Source organism: Rhinichthys klamathensis, unplaced genomic scaffold (genome assembly GCF_029890125.1).
Source record: "Rhinichthys klamathensis goyatoka isolate OS25496 unplaced genomic scaffold, OSU_Roscu_1.1 h1tg001043l_1, whole genome shotgun sequence".
Taxonomy (NCBI): domain Eukaryota; kingdom Metazoa; phylum Chordata; class Actinopteri; order Cypriniformes; family Leuciscidae; genus Rhinichthys; species Rhinichthys klamathensis.
This window is the reverse complement of record NW_026607318.1, coordinates 489235-512226: the sequence shown is the minus strand read 5'-3', so window position 1 is coordinate 512226 and position 22992 is coordinate 489235. Positions and strand designations below refer to the sequence as shown.

Below are 22992 nucleotides of genomic sequence, written 5' to 3'. Positions count from 1 at the left end.
GGAAAGTCTGAATTGCTGGTCAAGAGGCCAGGGGTTGAGAGAGGCACACTAGGATATTTTTGGTTTAGTGGAAGAATGGCAAGAGAGGCTGTGAAAATCCCAAAAGCCAGTGCATGTTTCAGTGGATTTGGAAAGAAAAAAGCAACTTTAACGTTATATTCCGTGTCTTAACTAATTTAACAGTACTGTGAGATTAACTAAAGTATGTTAATCTAAATCTTGCAGTTCAAAATTTGAATGTTACACATTCATTGTGAGCAGTCTGACCAACATGCATAACACCCTGTAAGCATTTTAAATCAGTTGTGTAATGAGAATAGAAATGTAAACATCCATTCAAAAGTTTGGGGTTAGGCAGAATTTTTAAAGCTTTTTAAAAGAAATTACTGCTTTTATTCAACAAAGATGCATTAAAATGATCAAAAGTGACAGTAAAGCCTTTTCTAACATTACAAAAGACATTGATAATAATAATAATAAATGTTTCTTGAGCAGTAAATGAAGGATCACGTGACACTAAAGACTGGAGTGATGATGCTGAAAATTCAGCTTTGACATCACAGGAATAAATAAAATACATTTAAATACAAAACAGTTCATTTAAATTTTAACAATAAACAAAAGAGATTTTTCAAAAACATTTATAAATCTTGTCAACCCAAAACTTTTGAACAGTAGTGTAAAATGCCCTATATTTCATATTTTAAACCATCAAGAGTCAAATATTTCATATCTGATCAAATATGACCCATGTGTCTAGTGCAAAGAGAGTCAGTCAGTTACTGTATAGTAAATTATAAGCTATTTCTAAGAGTAACCAAACTGCAAATGCTACAAACTGCTAAATACTAAGGAATTCCTCATTACACGGAGAACATATGTAGAAATTATTACTATTAGTAATTACAAATTGTTCAAAGTCACCATTCACTGACAATTAAATTCAAAACCAATTTGAATTTTACATTTTATTGTTAAATATAGTTGTTCCTACAAAGCAGTATTAGATAGATTAGAATTAAACTGTAAAAATACTGCCACCTAGTGTAACATTGCAAGGCAAAGTCAATGAAAAGGTGGAATATTGAAATATAATAAATATCTAAGCCTATAAAATTATTATTTAAAACATATATATGCACATAGAAGACGCAACAAGCAAAAACATGATTTAAACAGCTGATTCACTGACAGATCTATAGTGACTTACATATTAAAAAGTGATTTCCGACAGTAATTATAAATGTTAATTTTACTTACAGAGTACACCAAAATTACCAAAACAAATTTATAGTAGAATTATTATGGTAAAGATAAAAAATAGAAATACGCTACCAAAAAATGATCATACTAAATGCTGATTCAAGAGAACAATTGATTTCTGGGCCGCACCACTGTTATCTCCTTCATATACATGTTCTTGTAAGAGGACAGGAGATCGCTTATTTTATAACCCTGAAAGAAACAAACAGCCAGAGAGGATATTAACATATAAGCAGTGTGACACTTGCTGTAGTTGTGTGTGTGTGTGTGTGTGTGTGTGTGTGTGTGTGTGTGTGTGCTATATTTACCATTGAGGTCTCACAGAGCAGAGTGGTGCCCTGCACTAGATTGCCAATGGTCATGTGAAAATAGGTGCTTCCGCTAGACCAGGAAGTGATCTTACTGAATAGATGCATCACAAGCACTTCCTGCAGGCAAGCCAGCCAAAACACATTTCAAAATCACATGCTACACAATGCTAAGTACATTATAGTTGTATTATATACAGACAGATCGATACCTTTGTCTTAGGGTTGATGAGGCTAACTCCTTGTTTGCTAATTGATATCATGATGACACCGGGGTAACTCTTCTCAGATGTTTGCTGGGAGCAAAAGTACAGTCAGTATCAAGAAAACAACCTCATTCTTTAGCAATCAGGTGTATTTTTAGTGTTGCTCTGGTTACCTTTACTTCGAAGAAAGCACATCCAAAGGTAGGCCACTGTGAGATGGTCTTCAGGAACTGGAGTTTGGCTTCATCTACAGTTATGCCTGCCTGCTTGTTGTATGAACTGATCATGTGCTGCAAACCAAAGGCCAAAACCACTCTGTCATTTATCATGATGTTCGGGTCAGGCGGTACTAAAATATATGATTAATTAACACTTTATACATTCTGAAGCAATGTCACTTATGAGGTTCCTCTCAGTTAGGATTCTTACCAAAGCTGCATTTATTTTATTTGAAAAATAGAGTAAAAACAGAAATAGTGAAACATTTGTACTGTGAAGTTTTTTGTACTGTGAACTATTTTAATATCTCAAAATGTAATTTATTCCTGTGATGGCAAAGCTGAATTTTCAGCATCATTACTCCAGTCTTCAGTGTCACGTGATCCTTCAGAAATCATTCTAATAATAAAATCTTACTTATCCTAAACTTTTGAAAGGTAGTGTGTGTTTATGTCAAAATGCATAGAGCCATATATTTGAAATGTATTCAATAAATAAGAGGCGTGAGGATCACCTTTTTCCAGTCCTCAGGAGTCATGATCCTCTGCTGATCAGCTGGCACTAGATCTTTCAGCATTTTAGGGATCATGACAAACTGTGACTTATCCGTGTCAATCTGAGTACGCAACAGCAGTCCTGCCAGACTGATCATGTCCTCCTTAGACACACTATGGTAACCCCGCAAATACTTCGGCAATTCCTGGGAAAATAAAAAGAAGACAGTTGGGCAAAGTTGCACTGCATAATAGAGTGCTGCAGGAATGAGTCCTAAGATCCTGCACTTCTGTGCATAATGTTTTTTTTAAAGAATGTTGGTAACCAGACAGTTGACGACACCCTTTTTGTTTTCCCAATATGGAAGTCAATGGGTGCCGTCAACGGTTTGATTACCAACATTCTTTAAAATATCTTTGTTTGTGTTCAGCAGAAGAAAGAAACTCATACAGGTTTTGACAACATACCTGAGGAAAGTGGAACATTAGGTCAGCGGTTAGATCTTTCCCCGGGATCACGTTAAACCAGAGCTTCCTCATGAAGAGCACCAGGTAAGGGACAATAGTTGGAGCAGCTGAATTCAGGATCAATGTTTATCATAGTGAGAGTGTGATTATAACACACACCTGAATATATATTGGATTAATTACAGTATTTAGCATGTTAGCATATACAGCTCACCCTCCTTGATTTTCTTTCCTTTTTTGGCGACATCTGTGAGTTGCCTGAGGTTGTCAAAAAAGTACTCTTCAGAATCCATACTTACTACCTGAAAGTATCATATACAACATACAAAGATTAGCATGGACCTAAAACATCACCTTCAGAAAAAAAAGAAATCATATCTGAAACCTTATTGGCTGTTTTCACAAACAGATTGTATCCATCGGATGAGGAGAGGCGGAGGTCTTTGGAAATGTTGCGAATTAAATCTCTGATCCTCGTGGTGGTGGTCACCTCAAATATCTGAAATTAAAAAAAAAGAGTTTTTAAGGCGGATGAAAATGAGAATGTGTAAGATAGTTCAAACTGAAATGTTACTCCTTACTTCAGATGTATCGTTGGGAAAATGAACTTTATGGAAGATCTGAGTGCTGTTATTCTGAATGGCATCCACTTCCACCTGGTGAGGAGGCAACTTCCTTCCCTCGATACTGTACGGGACAATAAAAAATGCATTACAGTTCAACATTCGCCCCTTCATGTTTACAATAATCAAACAATCTGTTTGAGTAGTAAAGTTTAACCTGAGCATAGCTTGCATCCTCTGCAAGCAGGTGGAGGCCAGTGGCTCTCTGGGCCTGGACTCCAGAAAACGTTGAGCATGCCTCAGTAACAACTGACTAGGAGGGAAGAGACCACAGCACAGCCACAACAGCTGCCAACCTCGCTCCATACTCAACCTGAGAGAAAAACAACACAGCAATTAAAACAAATAAAGTGACATCACATCATATCATGTCTGGGTTCTTAAAAGCAGTCGACAAACCCATGTTTGTTATTAGTCATCTGCCTCATTATTTGGCAGTAGATCTCATCTCTTAGCTCGACGTGCGCTGTTGCTGGCCCAAAGATCTGGTTTGTTAGATCTATGGGTGTCCGTACATGCTTGACTGGATAATCTCCCATATATTTAAGGATAGGTAGAGACCATGTTAAAGAAAACAGCGAGCATCATTCATTAAAATTTACTGAGGTCACATGCACTTAAGTCTTTTTCACTTATAATTTACAAAATACATAATCCGTTATTGTAGATATGTAACATGTAAGTGGGAAGGATATCTGTGAAGGAGTCACAAGCGAGGTGGCAGAGCTCTGAGTTGCCCTGCAGGTTCCTGAGCAGAGGCTGTTTGAGAGGCTCTTTGCTGTTGGCCCACAGTTTCTCTTTGGCTCCTCCCTTGCCACGACCACCCTCCTTACCTGACTCCCTGTGAGCCATTGAAAAGAGGTACGTGATGACGTTATCACTTAAGGAGCTCTGACATGTTCTCAAAACTGGTAACTTACAAGTTGCTGCTTTTTTGGAGCAGTTATCATTTATGTCAGTTGAGATGATTGCAAACTGTACAACTGTCACCTGAAATAGTCGAAAGAGAACTCCTTGAGCGACATGTGGGCGACTCTCTCTGTGCTGAGCTCCTCCTTCAACATCGGCATCACCGGCATCACTGACTTTCTCCGTGCTGGGGTCAAATTCAGCAAATTCTAGAGGATAGAAATGACTCTATTTACATTTCTGTTCTTGACTTACAAAATAGCATATTTTTTCACTCTAAGAAAAGAACCTCACTGATGGTTTTGTAAATAATTTCTAAATATTTTTAATGGTTGGAGGCTGGACCAAAACTGCTTTATTTTATTTTTATTTATCAATTTTATACTCTCTCTTTAACTCTTGGAATTAAACTGTTAAAATTAAAGAAACTGCCTTTCAAGATTTTAAACTGCCAGTTTAAAATCTTTAAAGGCATTTTAAAAACTTTAAAGGTACATTCATTCTTTAAAGAAATTGACTTTAAACATTTTAAACTGTCATTACTTTTCGCCATCAGGCGTCAAATACAGTGAGGAACAGCACAATGTTTGCTGGCCTTTCCATCATTTTTCTTTAGCTTTATTCTGGTATTTATTTCCAAGACAAAACCTCAAAACACTGGTAAAAAAATTAACACAATGATGGCCAGTGATGAGGAGTCATCTCTTTGACAAATCAATGAGAAACAATCATGTTTACCAGTGTTTCTTCTGTAGGCCTAGTCAACATCGGTAGAATCTGAATAGAATCTAAGGAAACTGCTCCAGTTTGACTTGTCCTCTCATTCCTCGCTTTGATCCAGCCTTCTTCAAAATTATATTCTCCATCCTTTATGATATACAGCACATCGCCCCTTCTGAAGCTCAGGAATGTGGGATCCTCTGAAAGGAAGAAAAAATCAGAAAGATAAATATCCAAGCAATTTTGACAATTTTAATGGTTAGAAGACCCCAATCACCCCCAAATGAACAAGTGGAAACTTTGTCACATTGGATGGTTTTAAAGACAAAAATATTTTTAAAAATACTTAAATTAAAAAATAAATTATAATAGCTTTAACCCAATTTTCAGTGTCTAATTTTTTACTTTACTAGTTTATTATCAATTGTTTATTATCAATGTTATCAGAATTTCTACATGTGGTCTTGAACTCCCCTCTTTTCAAATTTTCTCCAAAAAGGGAAAAATGTTATTAGCATTATATGTCATTACCTTCACACATAATTTGTAAGGATTTGAAATAGTCAAAAGTGCTCATAGAATTGAAGAATCACCCTCAAATGAAAATACTACAAGGAAAATTGCTGTTTGTCACAATGTAGTAACCAATGTAAAAGAAGCACCTTGTCTGCTAAGGTCCTGTATTGCCACGGCATACAGGGATCTCTTCTTAAGCCCTAAGATGAACATGTTGACCAGCTCCACAAATTCGTTTCCCTTCACAACCTTCAGCTCATACATCCCCTTTGGAGTTGTCAAACATACAATCCCACCAGACTTTTCATCGCTGTAGGAGAAAGGTTAAGGAGGGAAGGAATGAAGGAAACAGAAATAGGAAAGAACTAAAAGCGGTTCATCTCACAAACTAGGCTGAGAATCTGCAGAAATAATATTTGGAGCATAGTGCTCAGGTGTAATTAAGGTGCTTCTCCAAAGAGAGTTACTTTTTACCTCAGCATTTCGATTCTTGACACCTCGGGATAAGAGAGCTGCAGAAATGCGGCTTCTGTCTCGTCCTGAAAGAAGACCCCTTTCCAGTTCACAACAGCTACAAACTGGTCTTGAGGCAGTGGGGGACCTGAATAAAATGCAACAGTGAATTCCCAAATTCAATGCATTTAAGGGATAGTTCACCCAACAATAAAAATTCTATCAACTTTTACTCGCCCTCATATCTCTAGAAACCTGTCTGACTTCTGTGGGAAGCAAAATTAATTCTAGCTGATTCAAGCTGTTCTTCTTAAATTTCAGTCGGTTCCTTTTACAAATCTCTAATATGGCTTCAGAAGACTTTTATTTTGCCTTTTTTATTTTTACAGTCCATGGTCTCATCCACTTTCATAGAATAGAAAAGAGCAGCATGAACTTTCTTCAAAAGCTCTCCTTTTGTGTTCCACAGAAGAAATGAAGTCATACAGGTTTGTAATGACATGAAGATAAGTAAAGACAACAAAATGTGAATTTTTGGATTAGCTACTCCTATGATAACTATGAACAACTCTTTTTTTCTTTTCTTTTTTTTTTACCTGAAACCACGTTAGCCTCATATAACTTGGAGAAATAGATTGGCCACTTCTGCTGTGCATATTGGACGATCTCTGCTTTTACTTCATGGACAGGTGTAGTAGAGTTTATGTAAGGGCCCTGAGAAATTACACTGGATTACTGCTTGTTTTATTCTGCAAATTAGCACTGCCGCCAAATCAAATTCTGTTGCAGCCAAATCAAACTATTGTGAACAATGATATTTATAATAAGATATGCATATACCTCTGTGTGCGCAGAATTGACCAACTGCACTAGTTTGACCAAAGACTTGTTCTCAATTATAGTCATGTTCATGCACTCACGAACAATCTTCTGGGCAGTTTCCAAACTGCTTTCAGAGCCGTGCTGTATATAGTAATATTTGGCTGCGAGCTGCACATAATCATCCTCCTAGATCAAGATTATATTTCAACAACAGAGTATAAATCACAAATCTCATTCATATTAAAATCATATATGCTATATGAACAGGTCAAGCACAGAGCCTGGACTGACCTTATCAGACAGATATTCTCCATGTTTGAGTCCATGGATGATCTGCCTATAGATGTGATCTGTGCTGACTTGGTCAGATGAACAGTCATGCCACGGAGTGAAGATCTCTTTGCGGAAATAGAGGCGCCAAGGAGCGTGCTGTTCCTCTCTCCCCTGCCTCTTTTCTTCCTGCTCACACATAGACACGGCATCCAAGATGTGCTGACTGCCACTGCCTAGAGACCACATCTGCAGCAAGAAATGCATATGTGAAGACTTTGTTTCTATTGCTTATTAGTTACATGTTACTATTACGAGTGAAGATTCATCTTGAAGCCATTCAGATGTTACAAACCTTCTCATTCATTGCAGCATATATGGAGAAGCCATAACTGTCCTGCAGGTTTATTTTCTGGATAACTGAATTGCACACCTCTTTAGAAGTGGTGGCTGAGTCCACATGGAGGCTGATGCTTCTGCCATCCATCAGACCCACAACCACTACAATGGGGTTCTTGGTCTCCACAGACTAGCAGTTACAGGAAAGAAGGGTTGGTCATGTTTAAGGTAAGGGGAGTATTCTTCATCATTTCAGACAGAGGGATTGCCTACCTGTAGTTCAACCCAGCATGGCGGCTCACTTCTTTCTCCATTGGCTAAAGTCCTTTGCAGTCGCTCCGCACAGAAGGAGGAGTATTCACTTGGCCCATGGCGTATAAAGCTCTCCAGGTACTATGGTCAAAAGGTTGTGGGACATAACATATAACATTACATAATATAACATCAAATAAAATAACAGCATAACATTAAATAGCACAAAAAAGAATAGAAAACGCATATCATAACATAACAACAACATAACATAACATAAAACGTAACAACAACACAAAACAGCATGACACCATAACAAATATAACAACATAATGGATAACATATAACATAAAATGACAACATTCAGTAACAACACAAATCAACACATAACACAACAAAACATAAAACTTATCAACAAACACAGCATGACATATAACAAAATATAACAAAAAACGACAACAAATGATAACATCTAACACAACATAATATGACAATTTAACATGACTAAACAATATAATAACAACATATATCAGCATAACACGACATAACACCACAACATAACATACCATATATCACACGGCTTGATTGGTTAGTCGTGGCATTTGTAATATGATTAAACTGTGTAATTGACCATGGTCCCAGAGAACCTATTTCTACATAGTTGTGCTATGATATAATGCAGTAAAATGTTCAGCAGAAATTGTTGCAAAATAGACCCCTTCAGGACAAAACATTACTCCTCTGCTTCATATCAGTGTCCTGATCACCTTGTCAGGTTTATTTTTATCAAAATAGTATTTCATACCTTAGTGAGGCGGTCTGTAGGAGAAAAAATGCCCAGACAGATGGACAGAAGGATCCAGCCTCTTTTTACACTTTTCTGGTTCTTATTGTCTGTTAACTGCTTACAGATCTGACAGTAGATTTCATCTCTGAAAAAAATATAGAAAGTCATAAAGATTATGTAACCATTATCTCTCTGTATGAGGAATGCAGTATATCACACATTATGAAGAATCTAAATGACCTTTGGCCCCATCACATTAACCTTATATCTTGTCGTACAATGGCATATCCCACAATAATGTGTAATTTTTCCAAGGATGTCATTGGGCGATCAAAAGTTGGTCCCTCTCCAAACAGTACATCCTCTTCCTCCTGAACTGCCTCCATTTTAGGTTGTGGTACTTCTTCTGGCTGCAAATTACATCAGAATGGTTAGTAAGAACCTGCTGTGATGCAGTTATTATGTTTTAGCTGCGGATAATGTTCAGTGTTGTACTCAGAAGTGTATATAACCACACTTCACCTCTTCTTCAGGAATGGCTGAGGGCTTTCGTTTCCCTGTCCCCTTCTGCTGCTTCATTTTTTTCCTCAAAAATTTCTGCAATTACAAGACCAACAAAAAAAATAATAAACCCACACATTTTGTTTAATATGATGCTATAAGAAAATCACTAGTTACATACAGTATGTTGGGTAATTAAGTTTTATTGTATGACATCTGTAACAGTATTTTGTTCCCTGTATTTATGGTCCCTTGGTTGTCACCTTCTATGCCACTGGCTGTGTAACACATCTGAAACATTATATGATTGGCTAGTCTATATTTTAAATATGCGTTTACATTAAAATATTTATTGCAATATAATATATACTAATACCAAACCATCACTAACCAGCATATAACATTATATGTTATAATATAGACAGGCTGGTCTTTCCAGCAGGTTAGGCAGTCGAGATATAGGCTGTACATCTGATAGGTGTACATATAAAGAAGGAAGGTTTATTATGGTGTCTCGGTTGTTTACCTGATCTAATCCAACAAGGTTACTGAGTCGCCGTGCTTGTCTCTGACCGAGGTTCCTCTGAATGGGGTCGGCAATTGTAGAAACACGTTCTTGCTTCGGCTCTGGAAGATCTCCCATAAATCTTAGTATGATCCACCATACTGTCAAACTGGCCTGGAGGAGATAGGAAAAAAAGCGGAGAGAAGAAATAAGACTAGCCAATACAAGACACAGTTGACTATCAAGCCTCGCTTTGAATGTGGACATGATGCTAATGAGAACAACACTTGCCAGGGTATCCCCTTCATCCTCATGGTAGAGCAGGGGTTTCCGCAGTCTCTGTTGGATATGCGAGTGGGTAGAAGATCCTTGGAAGTGTAAAGATGTAAATTTAGAGAAAGCGAACTCATCATCCTCAGCTTCATTCTTCTCCTCCTCCTCCTCCTCCTCCTTCTTCTTCTCCTCTTTATCCTCTATTTCGTCTTCACTGCTGTCTGGTAATGACCTAGCCTTTCTCGCCATTACAGGGCTCTCTACTAGTTCAACCTCTTCTAACTTCACCGGCTCTGCCTCAAAATCCTAGAACATTAGGAACATATAGACAAAGTTAGTATTAACCTAGAAATAGATTGATTTTGAATTCCTAAATCTCACATTGTACAGTATACAGTAGTATCACTGATAGCACGTGTAGTATGCATTAATTGATTGTGTATTGACAATAAAAGGTGACAGGTTTTTTGTATTTTGATCAGGAAGTGTTTGTTCCTGTCAAATAGGTGTCCTTCTTCTGCTGTCAAGATGACTCTAACCTCAAAACCCTCAGGAGCTTGGCCCTCTTGTCCTCCTAATGTACTCATGAAGCCAAAGAGATTCTCCACCATTTCCTCATCATCCTTATTCTGGGATTTGGCAGCTTCCTCGTTATTTCTGAGCAGCTCCTCTAGGCGTTGCTGAAGCTCCAGTGCTGCCAGTTCCTGGGCCTCTTTTTCTTGCGCAGTCAAAAACGCCTGACACAGGACAAGGGTATGAATAAAAGCATAAAAAAATGAAGTACACTACTGGTCAAAAGTTTGGAATAAATACAATGTTTAATGTTTTTGAAAGAAGTCTCTCATGCTCACCAAGGCTGCATTTATTTGATGAAACACCGTAAAATGAACACAGTAAAACAGAAATATTGTGAAATATTAGTACAATTTAAAATAACTGTTGATATGTCTATATGAATACATTTATTCCTGTGATGGCAATCATTACTCCAGTCTTCAGTGTCACACGATCCTTCAGAAATCAATCTAACACGCTAATTTGGGTGCTCAATTATTAATTAAGGTTCTTATTATTATCAATGTTGAAAACAATTTTCGCTGCTTAATATGTTTGTGGAACCAGTGATACAGTACATTTGTTCAGGATTCCTTGATGAATAGAAAGTTCAAAAGAACAGCATTTATTTGAAATATACATTTTATGTAACATTATAAATGTCTTTACTGTCACTTTTGCTCAATTCAATCTTTTGATAAAATTCATGAAGGATCACGTGACACTTCTGGAATAATCGCTGATAAAAAAAATCAGCTTTGCCATTACAGAAATAAATTACATTTTAAAATATATTCAAATAGAAAACAGTTCTTTTAAATTGTAATCATATTTCATCAATACTGTTTTAATTAAATCTTAATTATTTTAAACTTTTGACCGGTAGTGTATATAAAACAAAACAAAACACTACAAACGTACTACAAAGAAGGTCCATTCCACTATAAACTCACATCTGATTTCATTCTCTTGAGGGTTTTCCTGGCCAGCAGTCCTCTGGTCTGAGCCTGCAGCAGTATCACTGCGTTTTTTTTACATTTCAGGTCCTTCCTGGCGAGGTAGCCACGGGTCTGTGTTTGTAGAGTCATGGCTGCAGTCCGTCTGCGCATATACTCCGTATGGAGCTGCCGACTGCGCACTTTGGCCTGCAGCCGAGCAAATCCCTGCTTGAGCTAACAGGCAAAACAGACACAATGTGAGCCATGTTTCATTATGTCACTACACTCATTTTAACTGTATTCCATACAGACATGTGATTTTCCTGCACAGCTTACTTTGCAAAAGCCTCTTCTGTCTCTGTGGCCACGCCAGTTTTTCTGCAAAACCAGAGCTGCCTTCCTCTTCTTTACAAAAGCTCCTCTGTATGTGGATGAAGAATGATTTAGTTGAATAAAGCTGTAAAACTGCATAAGAAACATTACGACAGTGGGGGACGGACCTATCCTTGTGGGCAAGCATCACTCTTTGGATGATAAGTGCCTTCCTATTAAGCTCTTGCTCTCTCTCCACCTCTAGGAAGGAATCATGATGATCCTGCAGCAGGAAGAAAAGAAACACATGATGCAAGACTAGTCTTATGTGAACATTTATAGATACACTGCCGTTCAAGTGTTTGGGGTCAATCTGTTTTTTTTTATGTTATGCTCTTAATCTGTGATATGATCCTTCAGAAATCATTTTAATATGGTGATTTTATGCATTATTACTATTATCAAGGTTGAAAACATTTGCGCTGGTTAATATTTTTGTGGAAACCCATGATACATTTCTTTGATGAATAGAAAGAACAGCATTTACTTGAAATAAACGTTTTTTTTTTAACATTATAAATGTCTTTACTTTCACTTTTGATTATTTGAATGTATCCTTTCTAAATAAAGATTTAATTTTATCCCAAACTTTTGAACAGTGGTTTATGTTTAATATAATACAAAAAATGGCAACAATGCCTTTAGAAAGCTGATTTAATATTACAAGGATGTATACATATATTGATGTAAAATTCTTATAATACACTAGAGAAATATTATGCCTGAGGTACCCTGAGAAAGATTTTGTTTTTGCCAATCTTCCAGTCCTCTTCGTCTTTGATCATAGCCCTACAGATGGCTGCACAGCAGTCGGAAGAAGGCTCCTGGTAAACAAATAACAGATCAAATGTATCACACAGATTTTATGTATCAAATTATGCCAACCTGGAACATTAAAACTGAAGCGTGTTATTATTTTAGTTTCTCCTGTCAGTTTAATATGTGTAGATAATTATAAGTAAACCATTCCTAGATTGATTCCCATAAAGTGTAAGCATTGCTCAGTTTTGAGCATCTCCACCAGCAGGCCCAACATTAGCATTGGCTCAACTAATGGTGTGAAGACAGGGGTAGGATTACCTGAATTTCTGACCAATGACAGATGGGGGAGTGTTTAGGGAAACCAGTTTGAAACCGGTTATTTATATTTACGTTTTGCTTATACTTGCACTCTAGTGGTGCAGAAATGACACACTTTGCATCAACATCATAAATACATTATTCCTAGCAACCAATTTCAGCCATAACCCTAATACTATATTTAAATCAGAATATGAATTAAGTTTCAGCTATGGATGTTAACACATGCCTACTTAGACACAAATTTCATCTACTTTCGACTATCACTTTATATTAAATAATTCACATATTTAGAGCATCACATCTGTAGATAATCATATTGTCTCGTACAGTGTTGGGGTCACAATCTACAGACTTCAGGAGCACACGATAGCGCTGCAGGAAGTCTTTAAAGGTGTGCCGGATGGGATATCCCAACTTGCGTATTCGAATGGTCTCCAGCATTCCAGAGTAGCGAAGTTGCTGCATGCAGAGCTCTCTGTCAAAAAACTGACAAGGAAAACAAAAGAAAAACATGATTTGAAAAGGGTTCTGATGACTACACAATACAAAACATGTAACTTATGGGATGTGAATTGATACCATGGGCCTCTTTTTGTCATTTGGTTTGAAGCAACGTATGAAGAAGGGCTGACAGAGAGACAGGGCCTTCATCAGAGAGTCCAGAGACTGGCGGAACTGGCCACTCAGAGTAGATATCTGCCGCCTCGAATCATTTACTTGCTGTGTGACACAAAAGATATGATTTATTAAAAAGCTGTTGTCAATATCAAGTCAACACTGTCAATCTGCTGCATAACTGTCCCATACACGTAATGAGTTCTTCGGCGTCATGATGATTTTGTTCAGTTTGTTAGTGTTTTTGACTGAGTTTGTATTCATCTCCTTCTCAAAGATCTGCTTGAGCAACTTGTTGGAAGATTTCCGAACCAGCTCCATGATGTCCGTGCTCAGGGCATCTCTGTTCTTCTCCAAAAAACCTGACAAAATACAGATCTTTCAGACCAGAAACAATTTGCTTTTAAAGTAACTACTGGGAAATGTTTTCAAGTAATAAATTGTACCTTCACAGTCATAATAAACCAGCCCAGCAAAGTGCTGAACCCCAAAATGCATGCCATGTTTGCTCTTGGATGAGATATACAGTTTGTTCCCATTGTGTTCTTGGTTCATTTTGTTTAACATTGTGGCATCTGTTCCCTGCATTGAAAACAGGACAACATGGAGTGAGCACAGGCAAAATATCTATAAGCATATAAACCAGACCATGTAGCTTATGAAGCTGACCTTAGGGAAGTGGCTCTCCTCATCGACCAGAGCCAGTATGTTGAGAGGTTTAATGGCCAGCAGGTCCAGGGTTTTCTGGTTGTCACTGAAAGTAATGCGCTTCCATGAGATGCCTTCTTTACTATATTCATCCTGCTCCAGCTTAAAGATGTGACTCACAAAGAACTGCTGCAGGTGCTCGTTGGCATAATTAATGCACAGCTGCTCAAAACTAAACAGCGGGCAAAAGCACAGAGAAAGTATATTTAAAGTATGGGTAGTGTGTCTAAATTTTACAACTATAGGTAAAAACTAATGTAAATCTAATGATTAAATGTAAAAACTCCATCCATCCATCTAACCAACCATCCATCCAATAAAATACAATTACTGAAGTACTTTAAACCCCTGCTGAGCAACCATGTTAATTTATCAGTATATTTTGTAGTTTAAACTAATAACTAGTTTAGTCAACAGACACTTACCTGTTCTGAGGAAAATTCTCAAAGCCAAAAATGTCAAGCAGGCCAATGTACTTGCGCGTGTAAGAGGACTCATCAGTCTGTGGTTTGTGAATGGCGCTGTTTATTTTTGTGAACATCCAAACAAACAGCCGTCCGTACAGTGCCTGTCAGGGAGTATATGACAAACATTAACTGACATGTGCAACAACAATGAGCATTAAGGAAGCCTGAATGTCTTTTAGTTCATAAATGTATTTTTTATTTTTTTATTTTTACAAAGTATTAATTTTCTTCTGCAGAGACACATTCAATTCAATTGTCAAATTTCTGCCCTTTTGAGCTTTCTATTCATCAAATAATCCTGAAAAAATCTGATCACAGTGATTTACACAAAAACGTTACTAAAATACTATATTTAGCATAGATAATAATAAGAAATATTTCTTGAGCACCAAATAATTAAATTGTAATAATATTTCACAATATTACTGTTTTACTGTATGATTAATCAAATAAATACAGCCTTGGTGAGCAAAACAGACTTTGTTTTTTTTTTTTTTACACAAAAAAACACGTTTGAACAGTATATTGTACCTAATCCAGAATCTATGTTAAATCCCCCGAATGGGCTTTTGGATAAAAGCATGTGTGTACCTTGGCAAAAGCATCTCTGGTGTCTATGGCCTGCTCTGAGCTGAGGGCTTTAGTGACTATCTCTCTATTTGTCATGAAGGAGCGATATGTGAGACTCTTTTCAAGAATTTCATCTTCTACCTGCAAATTGACAGAAGGGCTGTCATCAAAAACATTCAGCAGCCAAATGTTTGATTGCATAAAAGATAGTAAAGCTTGAAAATGATTTGCTAAATCAGCATTAGCTCTTAAGAAGCATTTGTACCTCCAACAACTTGGCAGTAACCGAAAAATTATTCGATGACAGAACGTTACAGCTGTCCATGTTATTCATTATAGTGCCTGAAAAAAGATTATGAGCAAATCAGTAAACTTCAATTTATGGTATAATAAGCTACAATAACTTTTGTTAATGTAAAGATAGTTTGCATATTATTACTGTAACAGAAAGGTTATAGACGCTAACTATTAAAGTTGATATTGCCCATATGGAGAATGGCAGCGAGTAATTTGAAGATTTCCCAGCAGTCCCTGTCTGAGAAAGTGAGGATCTTTAGAGCAGCACGAATCCGTCCGAACTCATCAGCATCGTCACGACCATCACATGTCAAACAATCACCCTAAACAACCATCAGAGGAGTCAGATATTGTACTTTATGCCACAGATAGCAGGAGAGAATGTAACACTCAATGGATGTAACACCATTAATGAATGATATGATAGTTATTATTTAATTGTATCTGACTCAATTAAATTATACATTTATATTCACTGCAAAAATCCAAAACGTAGGGTTAAATATTTACTGAGTACACGAGCAAAGTGTTACAGTTATCCTCTCTACTAAACATGAATTGAAGTGCTCACCTCAGTCAGGTACTTGAACTGTGATGCATTACCAAGCGAGAGAGTCTTCTTCTGCTCACTTTGCATCCCAGATAACATACAATAGAAAATGTGGTAGTTCCTTTCCTGTGGTGCCTTAAAAGAATTGATTGAATACATTTAATTTCTAGGTTTTAATCATTAAAATGCAAGACTACAGTATTTATTAAATATTAAACATAATTTTCAAAAGCAATTGTTTTGCTTTTTCTTTCCTCGCGTAGGGTGCAACTTGGTCTCACCTGATGACAGACACGAGACTTCTCCAACAGGTACTGCTCCATGTGAGCTCCCTCTATAACACCCTGTTTATTAAAGAAGATCTCCACATATTTCCCAAATCTGCTGGAGTTATCATTGCGAATGGTTTTGGCATTCCCAAAGGCTGTAAGATATGAAAAAGTGAGACGGCATTCTACGGAAAGGATTGAAATAAAAACAAGCATGTTCGGTGCTTACCCTCCAGGACAGGGTTGGCCTGTATGATCTGCTGCTCTATCCAGGAGTGCTGCCCGCTCACAGCAGCCAGGAACTGAAGAATCAGTTTAGTGCTTTCTGTCTTTCCTGCACCAGATTCTCCACTGACACACACAAACAAGAAGCGGTTCTTATTCATTCATTGTTTGCTAGGATTTTTAAGGCCCTATTGACAACAGTATCTGCTAAATGAATCAATATAAATGTGTTCAAATCCATTGAGACAGAGCTGCAGTGTGATCAAACTCTGCTACTTTCACATTGCTATATATATTTATTATAGATTTTTATATGATTGTAAGAAAAACCATTAAAGCTAATAATAAACAAACACATTGCAAAAACAATGGAACAGAACAGAATAGAACAGAATATAATATAATAGAATAATTAACAAAGCCTTTCTATACCACTGAATTTGATAGCTTACATTCACTGTTTCTGGCACTAGCGAATATAATATAATATAATATAATATAATATAATATAATATAATATAATATAATATAATATAATATAATATAACAAAGCCATTCTACACCATTGAGTTTGAAAGCGGTTTACATTAACTGTTTCTGCCATTAGTGCATAGAATAGAATAGAATAGAATTGAATAGAATAACAAAGCCATTATACACCATTGAGTTGGATGGCTGTTTACATTCACTGTTTCTGGCATTAGTGCATCGAATGAAATAGAATAGAATAGAATAGAATAATTAACAAAGCCATTCTACACCATTGGGTTTGAAAGCGGTTTACATTAACTGTTTCTGATATTAGTGAATAGAATAGAATAGAATAGAATAGAATAGAATAGAAAAATTAACAAAGCCATTCTACACCATCGGGTTTGATAGCTGTTTACATTCACTGTTTCTGGCATTAGTGCATAGAATAGAATAAAATGGAATGGAATAGAATAGAATAATTAACAAAGCCATTCTACACCATTGGGTTTGAAAGCGGTTTACATTAACTGTTTCTGATATTAGTGAATAGAATAGAATAGAATAGAATAGAATAGAATAGAATAGAATAGAATAGAATAGAAAAATTAACAAAGCCATTCTACACCATCGGGTTTGATAGCTGTTTACATTCACTGTTTCTGGCATTAGTGCATAGAATAGAATAAAATAAAATAGAATAGAATAGAATAATTAACAAAGCCATTCTACACCATTGGGTTTGAAAGCGGTTTACATTAACTGTTTCTGATATTAGTGAATAGAATAGAATAGAATAGAATAGAATAGAATAGAATAGAATAGAATAGAAAAATTAACAAAGCCATTCTACACCATCGGGTTTGATAGCTGTTTACATTCACTGTTTCTGGCATTAGTGCATAGAATAGAATAAAATAGAATAGAATACTTAAAGCCATTCTACATTATTGGGTTTGATGGCTGTTTACATTGACTGTTTTTTGCATTAGCGAATATAATATAATATTTACATTCACTGTTTCTACTGCATTAGCCCAAGCAGAACTCTATTTTGTACATTGACCACAACACTCACACATGTTATGATGTGTGACTAAATGTAACAACATTCCCTTACAAAAGCAGCATATTCAACTTTTTAAACTTCTACATTCTTAGATACTAACCATATAAAATTACTACTGTCATAATACAAACATTAGATTCAATTCTCAATGTTCAAAAGAAAAGAACAAATATGTACCTGATAATGCAGCACTGGTTGCGCTTATTGCGGCACAAGTTGAAGTAACAACTGTCAGCGAGGGCAAAGATGTGTGGTGGGAGCTCGCCCAGCTTACGCCCGTGATACTGGTGCACCTGATCCGCTGTGTAGATGGGCAGCATCTGATAGGGATTCATTGCCACTAGCACAGAGCCAATATAAGTCTAAACGGCACACAACAGAAAAAAACGAAATATATCACACAGCTTATATAGACCTCGGGATCTGAACATCTGAGACCACATCTGAAAACCTAGGTTTCTAATTTAATTTTAAAAATCAACAAAAAGTTTTAAGATTTACAACAATGAAACCTCATGATGTAAAAATTAGTAATACGCATTTCAGATTCTAATCTATTTCTATGACACTAATCAAAATTCAAAAACAAATTGTGACATTGATCACGTGACTTGTTCTGCTCAAGTGCTGCTGTAATTACAGCAAAAGACAGACAAACGAAAATACTACGACACTATGACATTCTTTTTTACTCAAATTGTTATGACCATAATTGAACTTGTAATGAACTGTACAAAAATGTACAGTAAAAACTGGTAGCTGTGGTTACCAGACGTTTAATGTAAAAAAAATAAGAAAGCTACATCTGACGCCTTACAGATTGAACTTAAATTTACAGTAAAAATGTATATTTAATCAACTGAAATAATGTTAATATACCAAAATTGCTAAAATTGCCATTTATATAAGATACTAACAACCACCTTAAAACATAAGAGGTAAAAAAAAAAATTCATCACAAGGAAGTTTTTCCACAAGCTGAGGTAAATACTAATATATATATATATATTTATAAAAGGTGCACACAGTATCATACGCATACATACAAAATACCATCATGGTAATACGCAGATGCAATAAACATTACTTTAAAAACATAAGATGTGTAGATCCTTATGTACTTACGAAAAATCTAAGAGGAAACAGCTATTTCAATCATAAACTATCAAATGTGAGCTGTCACACAGGGACTTCTGGGAATGTCAACTTACATTTTTCACTGTATGATTTTTCATTTTCACTTCTAAAAACTGTAGATTGAACAGTATTTTACTGTAAAATTACACAAAATGTCCCAATAGCTCTAGTACAGATTTTCAAAGCATAAAGTAGGGGAACTTACTCTTAACCAATTAGAAGGTTTTCACCACAGCATTTTATTTAGTTAAAATTCAGATCAAATACTAATTTGGAAATACACTATATTTCATTTGATGATTACAGAGGCTAATCAGTTCATTTTTGTTATGCCATAAAGTAACATGAATCCACTCACATATATAAAACCCTGTCTGTGGCGCACCAGCAGATTTCTGAGTAAACCAGCTTCACTGAGGTCCCCCAGTTTGACCATGTTATCCACACCCTCCACTGAGGTGGGGTGCATAGGCTTAAGACTGGCCCTCTCCCCCTCCGGGATAAGGCGCTCCTGAGAAAACCATCACAAAACATGAGATTCATCTGATTAGACAAGTGTAGATTAATTACAACAAAAAAGAATGCGTTGTGATGTAATATCTCATTAGCATACAGGGGAGAGTGGGGCAAGTTGTCACATTTTTACTCCAGTGTATATTTTCAGGATATATTTAATAAATACATTTTCTGTATAGACATTTATTTTTCAGTCTTGACCAAAAAATGAATAAATAAATAAAATTATTCCAGGAAAAAAACTTTTGAAACAACACAAGGGTGGTGCATATTGGCACATTATGAGGCTGTTGTCACAATGGAAATAGGTTTTTAGTTCAGTTAAAAAAATTAAATAATGATTCATATTTATTTAGCACATTTTGCTTCACAATTAAAAAAATGTAAAAATAGTAAAATGACCAGCAGACTACATACAATAACAAGCGTTTTAAGTCTACAAGTTACTGAATATGCCAAGTGCAATCAAAAGCACAACAAGTATCTCCACTTCTCAAGATTCTCTCAATTCTAATAACAGTACAAAAAATTATTTTACAGCTGAGATTTAATAATCTTCACTGACTAATTCAAAAAATCTAGGCTTTAATATTTAAAACATAAGTGACAATTTGATCCACAAGGCATTTATGAGAAATACCCTTGTCTTGACCACAAAGATCAGTAAAAAAAAAAAAATGATTACAGTGGAATTTTAGTTTGGAGGACAGATTTCACAAATAAATACCCAATTACTCAATTTAAGAGGGTCTTGAACTGAGTATTTGAAACCAGCATTTGATCCACACTGATAAAAGCCTCTGTAACAACTAGCCCGGTCTCTCCTTCCGTCATCATTTTTACCTTCCCTTCATCATCGATCAGGAAATACTGTCCACTGTCTGAGATCTTTACACATCCTCCAATAGGGACCCCAATACTGGAGTCAATCCAGAAGTAGTCCCCCTAGATTCAGATTCACATTTTAAAACCAAACACTACCCACAACCAACCTAAAGCCTTGAAAATGTCATTCAATAAATTGTTCACAAGAAAAGCAAATGTATTACTTCTGTAAAATAAAATAAAATAAAACAAATGAATTCATTTAAGATTTATAAAATGAATTACCTTTTTTAACATCACCATTTGAACAATCCTCTTTGTACCAAAGACATCTAATTAAAATTAAAACCTGAAAAAATATATATTAACCGGTTGGAGATGTAACCCTCATCGAAGCGTATACGGCTAAAAACGACGACTTGTACGAAAGGCAATCTTTTTTCGTAACTGGGGACAACACGCCCTTGCTGACTAGTTCCAAGAAGGAATTAAAAATCATACGCGTCTAATAATAACTTTTCCATCCGCTTGTGTGACCGCAACAAGGAAGTGCCCCTAGTTTTCATCTCTTTATGGCCCCTAGACTTTGCTCCATCGGGTGCTGATTTTCACCATCAAGCGGAGAGGGCAGTGAAGGGACGTCATCACCAGTCTGAGAGTTTCACTCTTTAAGTTTCCAATGTGCTGAACTGCGAACAAAGCAAGCAGTGAATCACTAGTTAGACAAAGACTTCAAAACCAAGAGATTCTTAGGGTTTTGAGACATTTGCATGTGAAATCTGAAATGCTGTGCATCTTATCAAACAAATCACCTATACATTAACCACACTCCACATGTGCCTTTTGGACTTTTCACGCAAGAGGAAGATGGTACCAGAGGACAGTTTTATTATTTGAGTCAGAGCGGCTGTTAAGCAGTAAAACTGTGAGATTCTAGAGGATATTCATTTACACAGTCTCAGGGAACAGATACTAGCCTGCAATGGAATTGTTTGGGCGTCATATAAGCAGTTGTTTTCTAAAGTGACGATGATGTTGCACGCATTGATTATGAAAACAGGAGCCAGGAGGTTTCAAAGTACAGTTAAGGTCAACACAAATGCACCTTTATTTCCTTCAGTTTTTTTAGGCCTTATAAATATAAAGGGCTTAGCATAAAACAAGCTTCAGTATTGAGGCCGCCACTTAGATAAGTGTAATTAATTATGTTTAGGGATAAACCTTTCTGTGTTATTAGTCTCCATGGAGATAAGACTCAATCCAAACCAGCTGGTTAACTCGAGAAAACTATAAATTACTTTAAGAAAGGTGGGACCAATTATTTAAGTGCGTAGAAACTCTAAAGGTAGTCACACCCTACAAACCGATTGCTTATCTAAATGCATTCAATACCAGCCCCTAAGACAACCAGACGAGGAGATGATTTGGACAGTGATTCATTACCTAGATAAAACGGCATGTATTGTCAGAAAGGGAAAAATACAATAAGCAGCACCAGATTTTCTGTTTTTTTATTTTTTATAAACCTATAAAGGACTACTTGTTTAAAATAATTAAATCTCTATTTGGGTTATACCTACATACATGTTCAAAAGCTTGGGGTCAGTTAGATTTTTTTTTTTTTTAAGAAATAAATACTTTTATTAAGAAAGGATGCATTAAACTGATTCAAATGTATCAGCACAACAGTATTAACATTTATTATAATAAGAAATGTTTTTTGGCCAGCAAATCAGCATATTAGAATGATTTCTGAAGGATCATGTGACTGCTGAAAACGATACTGAAAAATCAGCTTTGCATCACAGGAATAGATTACATTTTTATTATTTTTAATAAAACATTTTTATTTACATATTTCAAAATGAAAATAGTGCTTTTGAATTCTCAATATTACCGTTTTTCTTTGTGTTGTTTAGTGCATACTAACATGTTTTGACCAGTCAGTAAATCATAAAATAATGTAAACGATTTCCAAATTAGCCTTATAAAGCTTTAATATCCATTTATTTTTGCTCACCAAGGCTGCTTTTATTTTTTATATAACAAAACAGTAATATTGTGAAATATATTTACAAATAACTGTTTTCTATTTTAAAAATGTATTTTCAAATGTAAAATCTTCTGATTTGGTACTCAAATATTTCTTATTCTCAATGTTGAGAACTCTCAATGTTTTTGTGGAAATTGATTAAGGATTTAAGCAAGCAAAAAAAGAACAGCATTTATTTTAAATAGAAATTAATTGTAACATCATAAATGCCTTTCCTGTAACTTTTGACCAGCATCCTTGCTGAATAATGGGCTAGAGGTCCAGTTGCACCGTTAACCGGCTCAATCTCTTCCATCTCAGATAGGGGGGGACCAGTACTACTTTATTTGATTTTTTATTCTAAA

The 22992-nt window shown here is 35.9% G+C and overlaps 1 protein-coding gene across 2 annotated transcripts; it reads right to left on the bottom strand.

The window, feature by feature from the left end:
- Positions 1-953: 953 nt before the first annotated feature.
- Positions 954-20953, bottom strand: myo7bb (myosin VIIBb). 2 transcript variants are annotated; one of them, XM_056244649.1, is made up of 47 exons: positions 20881-20953; positions 20614-20715; positions 19613-19765; positions 18295-18479; positions 16582-16703; positions 16365-16507; positions 16105-16218; positions 15703-15856; positions 15502-15578; positions 15258-15377; positions 14625-14767; positions 14161-14371; positions 13938-14073; positions 13684-13853; positions 13456-13596; positions 13204-13362; positions 12525-12617; positions 11922-12016; positions 11758-11842; positions 11437-11655; positions 10468-10665; positions 9947-10234; positions 9677-9829; positions 9172-9246; positions 8911-9059; positions 8668-8794; positions 7884-8003; positions 7627-7800; positions 7293-7520; positions 7020-7187; positions 6776-6893; positions 6201-6327; positions 5873-6036; positions 5229-5410; positions 4572-4699; positions 4277-4422; positions 3981-4134; positions 3739-3894; positions 3540-3645; positions 3344-3457; positions 3173-3260; positions 2959-3065; positions 2511-2696; positions 1951-2067; positions 1784-1867; positions 1572-1691; positions 954-1455 (listed from the first exon to the last, which is right to left on the bottom strand). In XM_056244649.1, exons 1-47 carry the CDS (start codon positions 20896-20898, stop codon positions 1363-1365), a joined length of 6510 nt encoding a protein of 2169 aa, XP_056100624.1. In that variant the 5' UTR covers positions 20899-20953; the 3' UTR covers positions 954-1362. The 2 variants fall into 2 exon arrangements, with proteins under 2 accessions (XP_056100624.1, XP_056100623.1); XM_056244648.1 differs by having other exon boundaries at positions 3540-3894.
- Positions 20954-22992: the final 2039 nt, after the last annotated feature.